Genomic DNA, 13284 nt, shown 5'->3' with positions numbered 1-13284 from the left:
CTTCCTCGCTTATTTCCAGCTGCTTTCGAACGGTCGCCGAGCTGACATGTACCCAACCTGACCTAACCTCAGGCTAGCCCCTGGAAAGAAAGGCCGTTTCTCGCACACGCTATGGTGTGTGGGCTGCTTCAGTTGCGTCAGCGCCCGATGGCTACATGCACATAATCTATCCTGGAGCCTCAGCTGAACCGGCTAAAATCCACCAGCAACCGTGCTTTTGTGCGTCTCTGCTGGAGAAGAAACCAAGAAACCAAGTTTGCGATTGATAATGGATCGGATAAGGCTTTTGCATACTCTAAAAAGGAACCGGACTCTGGCCAGACGTGCGATTGGTGCCTCCACACAGCAGTACGCAGTATTCGCGATGTTGCGCTGTCGACTGCTAGCGGTAGTGTGTGCGCACACCTCACGCTCTAGTACTGTAGTAGACACTCAGGCGCAAGTCCACATAGCCGGTGCCCATAGAATGCTACATTATGTGCTCTGGGATAAAGTAGGTGAGGCAGGGATAAGGCCCAGAACGTTTGACCATCACCCTGGCTGACCTAGATATCTCCCAGACTGGGAGACGGGTGCGGTGCTGGGCAGAGAGGGGGGAAACGGCCGTTGCCAACAGTTACAGGGCCAATGTTGTCAGACATGGTTTGGCGCCAGACACAGCAATCCATGATCACCATCCCATCTGACCCACTGGGTTCAACACAACAGATGGCTCTCGGGTTGACAACTGCCCAAGGCAGACGAACATCGTTTGATCCAGCTGCTTGCATTTGCCTTACTGCCCAGAAAATGTTCCCTTGGAGACAAAAAGATATATGGGACGTTTAGTTTGGTAATCCGGAAACCGGATAAAAACGCTGTTGGAGACTCCCTGGCGCTCAAGTTGCACTGTGCTGCTTTTTGCTACTGCTGCTGCTGCTGCTGCCTCTGCGCCGATCTAGGCCCCCCGTGTGTTGTTCGTTTTAAGCTTCTTCTACTGTACACTGGCCGATACCACCGTGTCATTGAGCCTGTGAAAACTTGACAGCCGCATCTTACCACCTTGTTTCAGTCAGCAACGAAGCGAGGCCGTTCCCGCCCTCTGCTTGGTTGACAGGACCCAATGGCGCAGCTAACGGGGTGATTGCGCATCTGCAGAGGACACTCCTGCGAAATCTCTGACGGCAGTCACCGTCTGTCTATGCTCTGTCTTCCCAACGCGACTCAATTGGCACTCCGATGTTGTTTTTTCGTATCGGCAGTGGATGGCTGGACGGGGTGCGCTCCATCTGGCTGCGAGGACATCCTCTGCAAGCCGGAGCCAGCTGTCAGTCTTTGCCACTGATCTGGGTAGGTGGCCCTGGTCACGATCCGACTCCGACTATAAGTGACGGCTATTAAGAGGATAAAGCTCGAGGATGGTTGGCGGTACACGAGCCTATTCGCTATCGGCTGGCCTCTCTATCGATAATGGGCAAGCATCCGTGCTTTTGGTATGATAAGATGCGCGAGATATTAATAGCAGGCCTCTTCTGTCTGATTCTGCCTGTGTGTTACGGTTACCTGCACAAGCTAGGAAAGAGTTCGGGCGAGGATGGATGGCTTCCTGCAGGCCGTCACAATCGATCATCCGATGTGCTGGTAAAGGGCTGAAATTGGGCAGATATTACATGTAATGCACCCGTCGCCTCTGAAGGGATCTCTGCTCAACTGGGTATGCGAGTCGTGCGGTTGTTGCTTCCGCCAACTCCCGCGTCGTAGCGCCCAGACCGTGACATTGACATATCGATCGCATTGAGTGTACCTGCAGCTGCAGTTTTGTCAGCCGTCCGAGGCCCCGAATCCGAACCCTTACAGCCATCATTCTCCTGGCTGGCCTACCATCCGATGCTGCAGGACGCGCACTTTGCGCATGTATGTCCATCTCGGTAGTAGGCCGTATCCCAGCTCCCAACCGCTTAGGCCACCCGGACGAGCAGCAAGGAGTGCGAGAATCCTGGTCACAGGTTGCAGGCAGTTGGCAGCAGTTAGCAGGCAGCAAGCTAGCTCCCCATCTCCCCATCTGCCCATTTCCCCCCTTCCAACAATCCTAGGCTACGGGTCCGGAAGTCAAATATAGTAAGCATGGTGTAGTATATTGAGATATAGTAGACTGCCGAGGACCACCTGCCGCCTTAGGAAGTGCCGGACGCGTCGAGGCGTGTACCCATGGTCCACTGGGGGCAGTAGTTCCAGTGGCTTCAGAGCCTGATTCGGGGACAAGGTCTCAGATACATGCCGATTTCTTCCCAACACGAAGGGCTGCACGAGTCACGAACAGCGCTTGTGGTGCTCAAAACAGAAAGGCTCGGCCGTGCAGTCGTCAACTCCGTTAGATCCTTTCAGGCGGCAGCGGCTTTGGTTAGTGCGACCGAGCCTTGGTGGGCGTCCAGCTTTTTTTCTGCCTCCCTTCTTTTTTTTACTGCCTACTACCCTTTCGTTCGAAACTTCGATGAGTTGTTCTGTGGGGGCTGCTAGAGGGGACCAAGGCGCAACGGCCCCGGCTGGTAGTGTTGCATCTGGGAACTGGATATCTCGGCCTAGTGGGTGGTGGGCACGGCACAGCCCAGAGCCCACGGCGACCCCCAGGGCGACCGCCTCTCCCTGCTCCCCGACAGGGCAGGCAGGGCGCGCATGAAGTTTGCTGACGTTTTGGGAAATTATCGCAATGCTGTCGTGCGTGACCGGCATCGTCCCCATCCTCTTAAGACGACATCTTATGGAGATCTCCGACCAATGACGACGCAATCCCAGCTGCCCAGCCCGTGCCCAGGGTCCCCTCGGAAGATCCTATCATGCATCACTCGCCTTCGCTCCCCCCAATACCACCCCTCCATCACTTTGCTGACTGCAGCGAAAAAAGGAACAAGCGCGACATATCAAATTAAGTTCTGGAGACGCGATGAATGAAAAAAAAAAACACAAAAACAGAATGCACTGCCATGTATCGAACAAATCAAGGAATGCCCCTCGGGGACAATGGACCAAAATGGAAGAAGAAAACAGGTCGTCATGATAGTCCACTGTACTATAGTATTAACTGGCCTTGTGTTATTATGCCTATGCGATGCTTGCAAACTGAACCCACCTGAAGTTCCAACGAGAGAGTAGGCCTCCTGTTTGTCAGATCTAGGTGGAACATTCTTCGGGTCGTTTTATCTCGGATCGATCTGTTTGATATTTAGCTGCATCGAAAATAGCCTCAAAGCCAGAAAGCCCACGTCGCTGCCTGAGATGCCTCCCTGCAAGCTCAGCGAGGTGCGGGACAGACGACAACTGCACTATAATAACTTCCGTTGCTGGCACTATAGTTGAAGGACAAGCAGCATTTTGGGATGAACCTGCCTCATTCCCATATTCAGCACATTCGGCCGAACTGGAGGTGTGGTCCCTGTGGTCCCGCTGCGGCGAAGTCGCCAGATCGACCACGGATGAACCACACCCTACGGGCTGGGAATGGCATCGCAATTTGTGAACATAGCCGACTCCATAACAGACCACATCACGTCAGGGCCTATGCGTTTTCCCCCCATCGCTGCTCTTAGTCCTTGTTGATGCGCTTCCAGACCTCGCTCTCCGCGGCGGCCAGCTTTTCTCCTGCTCCTGCGGCCCATTTCTTCGCTGCACCCCATACGCCCTCTTCCTCCGTGCCATCCTGCTGCCGGCGATCGGCCGACTCGTTCCGGGCTATAGCCTGCCTCTGGTACTGGTATTGGTCCAGCCCCACAGCATTAACGTTCTGGTGGTATCCCGGCGGGTGGTCCAGACTGCTCTGGGCACCGCCCTGGCCGACGATCCCGGTAGGCGCCTGAGCGTAGGCCGAAGAGGGCGCAGAGGCCGTGGCGGTTCCCAGTTGTTGGGCTGGGTATGCCATGGTGGGTGGCGGGATCGCCATCTGTTGTGGGTAAGGTGCTGACGCAGCCTGTGAAGTGGTAGGTGGTGGTGGCGGGACATATTTCTCGCCCGCCTTTGGAGGGGGCGGCAGATGCCTCGTCGTCCCCGCCAGGGTCGGGGCTGCACCAGGCTGAGGAGCCGGAGGACCTTGGGTTCCCAGTGGCTGAGTGGGTGTAGCCTGCAGAGGTGGTGCTTGCGCTTGGGGTGTCATGGTCTGGATTGGAAGAGACGGAGCTGCTCCCGGTTGTGCCTGAGGGTACGACGCTTGGGACGTCGTCGTGGCTGCCGGGATGGTCTCTTTTTTGCTTCCAGATGCATCAGGTGCCGCGGTCTGGGGCGTGGCGCCGTCAGGCTTCGTAGCAACTGGGCTATTTGTGTAGACTGGGATTGGTGCCATATTTGTTTGATACAGCAGCTGTCGTAGTGAGGAAGTAAGCTTGGCGGTAGTGCTTTGAGTATAGATGTGTGGTCCCAAAAGAGGTCTGATAAAATTAAGAGCTGTTGCTACAATCAACTAGCAGTGGTCCTCAGATTGATTCCGCGGGGCCGTAGATATTGATTTGTGATGGTTGATGATGAGTAGATGAATGTCGTGGTCTTGTTGTTGGCTTCGTTGTTGTCAGGTGGCTGGCTAATCGACGGAATGAAGTGGCGACGTCATCTGTGTCACCTGACAGAGAACATTAAATTCATCAGATCGTTAGGTAGGCTGCATTCAATAGGAAACCAGCACATTAAGCAGGTAAGTACCTATGCACTTACTGCACTAAAAAAGGCAGCTACTGGACTTTAGGTATTAATCCAAGATCTAATGGACCGTGTATTAACATAAAGTTGAACAATAGGTAATGAGAGACTTGATCATTTCAGTGGTCCGTTTATTCAAAAATCACTGGATATCAACGTGATGTCAATTCAATATGTCGACATACCATGTAGAATACATGTCGTTATTATTGATGCCCTTGGCCTCTGGGAATGGAATGAACTTTATTGGTACATGCGGTCTAGCTACGTAGAATGCCAATACAGTTCGTTCCTTCGTCCTGGCCTTGACCCTTTCGCTAGCATACCTGACGAATCTGATCCGCGAATACAGTTCTAGTCTGAATCGCCCGTAAAGTCACTCTCATGCGCCTCGTCTGGGTCTCGATCATAATTAATGTTTATGACCCCTTCCAGAACCGTGTTGAAGTACTCAGACAGCCATACTTGCTGCTCATCGCTCAGCTTGAGTCCGCCAGACTGCATCAGAATGTCAACCCGCACACCCCGATGCCGGTCTGGACGTGCACCGAGCTGCAAGGCGAACCCCTTTAGTCCTTCGTAGGTGAAGTAGGACGTAGCATTGATGTCAAGGTCTTTCAAGTAGGAAAGGCCCGCCAACGTGTCGAGGATTGTATCGTCCATGTTTTCGCCTCCAAATTTGAGGTCAACGAGAGCTGGAAGTGCCTTGACAAACTGACGGATCTCGTGCTGCTGTACAGAAGACTAGATGCGTATCAGGTTAACACTCAGCCCAGACAAGGATCTTTCATGCCCTGGTTTAGCAAGGTGGGAGGACATACCTGTATTAAGTTCAAGGTCTTCAACTCTCGTAGAGTGCATATAACACCTGCCAAAGGCGTAGTATCGTCAATAACCAGTCCATCCATGGTGCCATCTTGACCCCCGAGCGTAAGCGTCTCCAATGAAGTCTGATGGCCAAGGGCTTCCCAGGTGCTAGAGTCTTCGGCTTTGCCCTGCGAAGCGAAATTCTGCAGTGAAAGAGAATTGAGCTTGATGTTGTCTGTAAGAAGCACGTCTTTTACTATGAGCAAAGAATCCCTGACGTTTGAAAATGTCAAGGAAGTAAGATTCTTGCAACTTTGAATCCAGTTGGTGATCTCTTTCAGAAGACCGTCGCTAAAGGTGCGCAAGTCGATCTGATCGTGCCGGAGGTTCTCAATGCTCAGACTCTCTAAATATCTGCACCCGGGCAGCATGTTTAGGCACTTCATAGCTTCCGCTGACAGACTGCCAAGGTTTAGGTATCGTAGTGTCTCGGCATGGGCATTCAGAGCGGTGATGGCCTTTTCGCTCAGGCCATTCATGCTAATGACTTCGAACCGTTTCAGGCTGTTGGGTTTGAGAGTCTGGAGAAAGACTGCCATATCCTCATCTGCAGTTGGTTTGCTGAAGGATAGGCAAGTGAGCTCAGAGAAGTTTGGACAACATTCGTGGATCGCGCTTGCTGCCTCGACCCCAAGTGCAGAACCGTCTTGGATTCTCAAGGATGCTAGAGTACCGAGTCTTGCAACCCAACTCGGTAGCAGGTCAACTGGGATGTAGCTGCTTTCGACATGTGCCAAGGCAACAGCCTTCTCGACCTCGTCCGCGACGTCCTTGATATACTTGGTGATGGCATCTCCACACTTCAATATGGTCTTTTGGAAGTCAATATTGCCAATCAGCTTCCTCCTGAGAAGCTTCTTGGTTTGTTGACCTTCACGAAGGACCAGGAACTCGTCCATCCCGACCTCAGCATCGAACAACCACCGGAGGGCATCTTCATCTCTGTTATAGTTGATGTCTTCCAGCAGCTGTCCGTAGTTACTCAACGACAAGGCCCGAACGAAGGCGCAGTATGGGTAGGCTGTCTGCCCCAGGCTGGACTGAATCAGGGACCTCCACAGGACTGCCCAGCTCCTTCTGTTCGAGTATTGGCCCGTAAACACGGGAGAGTACTCATAGATGCTGGATTGTAAACGTCAGTGGCCTCTCTCGTCGTCTTGGAAAGAGACAAACGCGTACCTATATAACTGCTCCAACGCGACACTTGCAGTCCTGCGGCTGACGAGCGAAACTTGGAGCAGGGGTTGCAAGATCATGCCGATGAGCCAGCTCTTCACACAGCAGTAGAATGATATCTTGGGAAGCGCTGAGTGGGCCATGTTACATTGAGCCCTGAGGTTCGGTCTCGGGGAGGACTGGTCTAGAGCTGGATTACAAACCCGTTCAATGTTGTAGAAAGATGAAGAGCAGAGCAAACACAGCAGGCCCTACCTGCATACAGGTACACTGTCCTACGCGGCTGGGTGATGTTGATTCCGAGCAAGTACATCCAGTTGATGTCATAGCTGCATCCATACTGTGTGGGCTTCCTAAACGTCCGCCATTCTAGAGCTATTTTGAGTTTAGATAGGTAGATGTACAGTGTCGGCACTGTACCCCGCGACGCGTCGTACCCTTGTAAAGCGCGTCCCTGCTTAATTGACTGTGCTAGGCAACAGTAGCAGTGGAAAGTGCAAGCACCTATGCGTTCACCATCAGCCGCACGTGGGATTTGATACCCAACGATCAACCAAGTAGGATGTAGAAACAGAAGACGACGGACAATCTCTCGTGCCAGTACTTACAGCATAGCGCAACACCCTCGTGTGAAGCATTGGTTCTGCCTGTTGTGGACCGACACTCAGTACGCTACGATGGTGTTGCTTCGGTTCACGTTGAGCGAGGAAGGTGTGAACGCTCTTCGTGATGCACTGGCCTGCCTGAACAAATTCAGCGATGAAGTCTCACTCGAGGCCAAGAGGGATAAGGTGAGTTTGATCCAGAGTCACGTAGTTCTGTTGAGCCTCAAAAAGCTGACTCGGAGTTGTTTGTAGTTGGTTTTTACTGCGCTGAACTCATCCAAGTCTGCGTACGCCGCCTTCTCTTTCGCCTCGAACAGGTTCTTTTCGAAATACCACTATGAAGGTATAGCCCAGAACCGCGAAAAGTTCTTCTGCAAGCTTTACAATAGGGTAAGATAAAACTAATTCTCTATCCCTCAGCCAGCACTCTTGCATGGGTTCGGTTCTAAAATCCCACCCAGGCCTTGCTGTCCCTATTCCGTGCTCGCACCGGAGACTCCCTCCACGACCCGGAGAAGGGTGGCTCTGCCATTGAGAGATGCGATGTCGCCATTGAAGATGAAGCAGGAAAGAAAAGCAGATTCATCGTCAAGATTGCTTGCAGAAATGGTGAGATTCATGGCGGTGACTCGTCATGAGCACTGGCTTACAGCGGTTTTAGGCATGACGACAAAGTACCGACTGCCGTTCGAAGTGAGCCCGCCTGTTCATGCCAAGTTTGATAGGAATGAAGCATTCAATTCGTGGACCATTTCATCGCGAACCTTGCGACAACTCATGGACCACTTCGGACCCGGCATAGAATATTTGGATATTCACTCCGAAGATGACTCAACGGTCAACTTTACCTGTTTTACTGAGAAGGTGGCCAGCGGCGATGGTGAGTCCCTTGGACGACGACACCCCGGTACATCTTACTTATACCCCTCACAGAAGTGCTAAAGAAGCCCCTGCACACGTCCATTGCCGTTGAGAAGGACGAGTTTGATACTTTCGATGTTTCCGAAGACAAACTGCATATCGTCGTCAGTGTCAAGGATTTCCGCGCCATCACGCAGCATGCGGCATTTCTTGGGAGCGAGGTATCCGCTCAGTATTCTATGCCGTCGCGTCCAATGCAAATACGCTACGACGGCGATGGTGTGAAGTGCGAATTTCTTCTCATGACAGTTGGAGAGCGAGGAGCGCCGGGCCAGCGAGCGAAGAAGACTCGAGCGGGAGCGAAGCCTGCACCCCGAGCCCAGCAACTCGAGGCTGCTGCTAGTAGAGCAACCTCCAATGCCCCTACACCCGCTCCTCGGCCAACGCCCGCAACAAGACGTGAGCCGATGCCGTCACTGCGGCCAACGGCACCTCGTCAAAGCCAGAGACCCCCTCCGGCCACTCTTGATCATGAGTCTCTTTTCGTACCTCAGGATGATGACTACCAGTGGGAGCCCGTCAGGATGAACGAGGACGAGGATGAAGAAGAGGCAGATGCCAGACTTGAATGGGATGCTAGTGATCGACCCGTAAGTCCCGACTACGCTTGCCTACCGTTGAACTGGTCACTGACAAACTCAGAATCCGTCTGCAGTAAAGATGAGTTCGGTAATTGTCAACCAAACTGCACAACGCAGCGGCCCTGGCCCCGATAACGGCATGGACCAAGACCAATCCTTGTCGTATCTCGAACCAACTCAGCGTCTTTCACAAGCTCGGCAATTTGGCCTATTTAATGACTGAGCCATCAGGTTGTCATCTGGGTTTGTACATTCGGATATTGTCTTGGCATTAGGTCTTCCCGCATCCGAAGAGAATTGACCGCCGTGCCCGTCCCCCGATCATCTGGTTGATCAATTGTGCAACTACCTACGAGCTCTTCATGGCCCCAGCGAATTTTGAAGGTGTTGTTGAGGACGGCCCTTGACCCTAGAGGTGCAAGCCCTCTGCGTGTATGTAAACCCAGCTAGTTGCACATCCTGCCCCAATAGCTGTAATTTGAGAGCCTTCAGGGAGAAACTCCCCTGACGCAATGACGTTCCACCGTCCTTTGACAACCCCCGATGGGCCATCTGTCTGTGGTCCGCAGTTCCCGTGTTCTCCCCAACCCCAGGAGATAACCTCATTGCTATCAGTTACGGCTACGGAGTGCTCGCTACCCGCGACAAATTTTGTAATTTTAGGCAGGTTTGGCGGAGGTAGTTGGCCGTGCTCATCACGCCCCCATGCTGTAAGAGTACCGTCTTCCCCGAGGACGAAAATATCACCCCAGCCCCCATCTACCGTATTCCATCCAGGGGTTGCCGACGGTGCCTTGGATTTCAAGCCCCATTTGTCTGGTCCTAAGACTAGAGCTCTTCCCTCCGTAGATTCCCCGAAAAGACAGGTAGTGTATTGTCCACACACGGCATTGACGGCTTTGAAGTCCACACCACTGCTGCTTCCGATATTGCAAGGAGCACAGTTGATTATTGGTGCCGGTGGTGCTCCGTCTTCAAGCGCGACTGCTTGACCTAGTTGACCTTTCCGGCCGTTGCCCCACCCGTATACGTCTCCGTTATCCAGCACAGCAACGATATGCGCCATGCCGCTGGCAAGATGCGTGACCTCTGTACCTTCAGGAGGGAAGCCCGGTATAAGCTTGGGCTGCACGATTCCTCTGGCCTCGAATCCCAGCTGCCCCTGCTCGCCGGTCCCGCAGCTGTACACTTTGCGGGCCTTTCCCTGCTCGTCTCTCACGACGCAAGTGGTGCTGTCCCAGGTGCAGACGATATGTGCAATAGGCCCAAGAGTTTCCGACTCGGCCAGGATGAGCTCCTCGAACTGGGCATTGTCCGCAGTCGATATGGTGGTGATCCCGCAGGCTCCTTTGGACGAGTCGCCGCTCCAGTAGGCCTTGCCAGACTCTGTCAGGATGACCGTGTGGTTTCCACCTGCGGCGATTTTGGTGATGGGGTCCGATGGCGGCTCACAGTGGAAGAGGGCTGGCTTCGGCACCGATACGTCCTCTTTGTGTCCAATGCCCAACTGTCCCGACCCATTGGAGCCGAGAGCAAACAAGCCTGCCATGCTGCTTGGGGTCGAGTTCAACGTCGAGATTGATGTCAGCAATAAGATAGTAGAGTTGGAGGACGCCCGAATGTTTGTTCCAGAAAAGCTCTTTACCAGATCACACTGCAATGCATCAACGATGTAGACCCGTCTGGCATGGGGAGGTATGTAAGAGGTACTTGGGCGATGTACCTGTCGCCTACTGAATAACGGAGCTGGATGCCGCAATTCTTCCGGTTATTCGAGCCCCACCCAACCGATGAGTCCCGCCCAAGCTAGAATTTTTGGCCTTCAAAAAGGCTTGGAATTTTCTGCCAATCCTTCACCTTCACCTTTTCTTTTCTCATTCCTCCTTCACAACCACTTCTGAAAAGTGCCCGCCTTTGATACACCAGTGAGGTCGCGGCGCTTCAAAAGAATGTGAGATTCGATGCTTCAATCAAGAACTTGATTCGGATATTGCTGCATACGCTACGGCGACCGTCTTCGCATACCAACCAACGACTTCCCTCGACATCGTCTGAGAATGGCGACCACGACAGCCGAGGTGCCGTCAGAGATGGCGGGCTTCACTGTGGGAATAATCGGCATGGGCGACATGGGGAAGATGTATGCTCGGAGGCTCAGTGACGCTGGCTGGAGGTAACGCTCACCCTACCCTTTATGGTGGTGATTCTCTGTTTTTCAGCGCAGCGGAAGGACCTCCGAGAAGCAAATTGGTAAGTCGACACAAATAAACCCTCTACCAACTCCCCTCCCCCATTGCAATGATGACTTGAGTGCATTTGGCTCGAGCATTGTCAGCAGCTGGGCGGATCAGCCATTCTGGCCCCGTCTAAGTTGTTGGCTTTCCATGATGTAAATTCTCAGCTACCTTAATTTTTTCTTGTCTGATGCAAATCAACACCACACACTTCTGCTAGGAATGCTTTTCTGGCCCTCTTGCTAACGCGCATTCTCCTGCAGGCTAATAATCATACACTACCGACCAGAATCGTTGCATGCGACAGAGAAGAGTTCTACGAGACGTTGAAGGAGGAGTTTGCCAGCAGGGTACATTATATCCAAATAGTAATATTATCTCAGAATTATGCTGAGAGACTGTCCAGAACAATGTCCAAATTCTGCGTAATGGCCATCTCGTATCCAGAACCAGCGACTACATAATTTACAGCGTAGAGGCTGCTGCCATTGATCGTGTCGTCGCCCAATACGGCCCATGTAAGACAGCACCTTGTACTGCTCGCTCTAACCCACGACCCGTCCTAATGAGTAATGCCATGGCTAGCAACGAAGCTCGGTGCCATCGTAGGCGGCCAGACCTCTTGTAAAGACCCCGAGATCAAGGCATTCGAGGCCCACCTGCCGGAAGACGTCGACATCGTATCCTGCCACTCGCTGCATGGCCCACGTGTCGATCCTCGGGATCAACCGCTAGTATGACCCCTGTATACCGCGTCCGTTTGCGTAGCTAAGCGTCGGGCATCTCAACAGGTCATCATCAAACATCGAAGCTCGGCCGCCTCTGCCCAAAAGGTCGAAACCATTCTTAGTTGCCTCAAGAGCAAGATCGTCTACCTGACTGCCCACGAGCATGACCGCATCACGGCCGACACGCAGGCCGTTACGCACGCCGCCTTCCTGTCCATGGGCAAGGCTTGGCATGCGTCGCAAGAGTTCCCCTGGGAGGGTGCTCGGTACGTGGGTGGCATCGAGAACGTCAAGATCAACCTCATGCTGCGCATCTACAGCCAGAAGTGGCACGTCTACGCCGGCCTCGCCATCCTCAACCCGGAGGCGCGCAAGCAGATTGCCCAGTACGCCGAGAGCACCACGGACCTGTACAAGCTGATGCTGGGGGCCACCTGGAAGAGCTGCGGGCGCGCGTCTACAACGCGCGCGACCGCGTGTTCGGGCGGGCCGGGGAGGTGCGCTGGGAGGCCGAGCCGCTGCTGCGCGACGAGGTGCTGGACCAGTTCAGCCTGGGCAAGATGCCCGAGTCGCTGCTGCCCAACAACCACCTGTCGCTGCTGGCCATGGTGGACTGCTGGTCGGCGCTGGGCATCGTGCCCTACGACCACATGATCTGCTCGACGCCGCTCTTCCGCCTCTGGCTCGGCGTGACCGAGACCCTCTTCCGCAACGAGCAGCGCCTCGACGAGGCCATCCGCGTCGCCATCGACGACAACACCTTCCGCAGCGACGACCTCGAGTTCACCTTTGCCGCCCGCGGCTGGGCCGAGTGCGTCTCGCTCGGCCACTTCGAGACGTGGCGCGAGCGCTTCCAGGCCACGGCCGCCTTCTTCGAGCCCCGCATCGCCGAGGCCATGGAGGTCGGCAATGCCATGGTCAAGGCGGTGCTGGAGAGCACGAAGAAATAAGCGCGGGCTGCTGGAAAAGCTGTGCCTTTGCTCTATCTTGGAGGACTGCTACGTTGTTTTTGCGTAGGTACTCATAACGTTAAACGATCACATGAAGTGAAACGAGATGTTGGGATGATGGCGAAGGGAGGAACAGCACCAAAAACACGGTCGGCAGGTCTATTCAAAGGGCTTCCCGGCACCCGGGTTCATCTGTACATAGACGTCGAAGTCACGCGGTTTGTCTTTAATCAGATTTGGTCAACTGCGTAAAATACAAAAAGCTCAGAAATTGTTATTGCACGATTTGTCTACTCACTCCCATCTCAGATATAAACATAGAGGGGAACAAGATATTAAAAAAAAGGAAATGTTGTATCACACAGGGGGCGAACCAAAAGCGCAGACCAAAAGGGGTGTGTATGTACGAGGGTAGAGAAGTGAAAATATGTAAAGCCTGGTCGGGATTGGTTCCGTTTCCTCTTTCAATCTTAATCTCGATACATCGCGAGTGTTAACCAATGATTTGCCTAATTTCCTTTCCTGAACCAACTCCTCTGGGATTCAGACTTGGCCTCTCCGCG

The 13284-nt window shown here is 53.4% G+C and overlaps 5 protein-coding genes across 5 annotated transcripts; 2 read left to right on the top strand and 3 right to left on the bottom strand.

Moving 5' to 3' along the window:
* Positions 1 to 3559: 3559 nt before the first annotated feature.
* PG997_003657 (uncharacterized protein) lies at positions 3560 to 4309 on the bottom strand (the record flags this gene model as incomplete). Its single annotated transcript, XM_066807972.1, has 1 exon — positions 3560 to 4309. The coding sequence occupies one exon, from the start codon at positions 4307 to 4309 to the stop codon at positions 3560 to 3562; it is 750 nt and encodes a 249-aa protein (XP_066671590.1).
* A 704-nt stretch (positions 4310 to 5013) lies between these two features.
* Positions 5014 to 6845, bottom strand: PG997_003656 (uncharacterized protein; the record flags this gene model as incomplete). The annotated part of the gene is made up of 3 exons (XM_066807971.1): positions 5014 to 5403; positions 5481 to 6648; positions 6706 to 6845. The coding sequence occupies 3 exons, from the start codon at positions 6843 to 6845 to the stop codon at positions 5014 to 5016; spliced, it is 1698 nt and encodes a 565-aa protein (XP_066671589.1).
* A 534-nt stretch (positions 6846 to 7379) lies between these two features.
* On the top strand, positions 7380 to 9032 carry PG997_003655 (Rad9-domain-containing protein; the record flags this gene model as incomplete). The annotated part of the gene is made up of 6 exons (XM_066807970.1): positions 7380 to 7493; positions 7560 to 7697; positions 7769 to 7916; positions 7969 to 8187; positions 8241 to 8818; positions 8871 to 9032. The coding sequence occupies 6 exons, from the start codon at positions 7380 to 7382 to the stop codon at positions 9030 to 9032; spliced, it is 1359 nt and encodes a 452-aa protein (XP_066671588.1).
* Positions 9033 to 9218: 186 nt separating this feature from the next.
* Positions 9219 to 10358, bottom strand: PG997_003654 (RCC1/BLIP-II protein; the record flags this gene model as incomplete). Its single annotated transcript, XM_066807969.1, has 1 exon — positions 9219 to 10358. One exon carries the CDS (start codon positions 10356 to 10358, stop codon positions 9219 to 9221), a length of 1140 nt encoding a protein of 379 aa, XP_066671587.1.
* Positions 10359 to 10951: 593 nt separating this feature from the next.
* PG997_003653 (prephenate dehydrogenase) lies at positions 10952 to 12721 on the top strand (the record flags this gene model as incomplete). The annotated part of the gene is made up of 6 exons (XM_066807968.1): positions 10952 to 11059; positions 11307 to 11393; positions 11450 to 11561; positions 11629 to 11751; positions 11812 to 12268; positions 12322 to 12721. 6 exons carry the CDS (start codon positions 10952 to 10954, stop codon positions 12719 to 12721), a joined length of 1287 nt encoding a protein of 428 aa, XP_066671586.1.
* Positions 12722 to 13284: the final 563 nt, after the last annotated feature.

This window comes from Apiospora hydei (assembly GCF_038363865.1).
Source record: "Apiospora hydei strain CBS 114990 chromosome Unknown utg000004l_segment0_segment0, whole genome shotgun sequence".
NCBI lineage: Eukaryota > Fungi > Ascomycota > Sordariomycetes > Amphisphaeriales > Apiosporaceae > Apiospora > Apiospora hydei.
The sequence above is the reverse complement of the archived record's forward strand: the minus strand, read 5'-3'. Positions and strand labels throughout refer to the sequence as shown.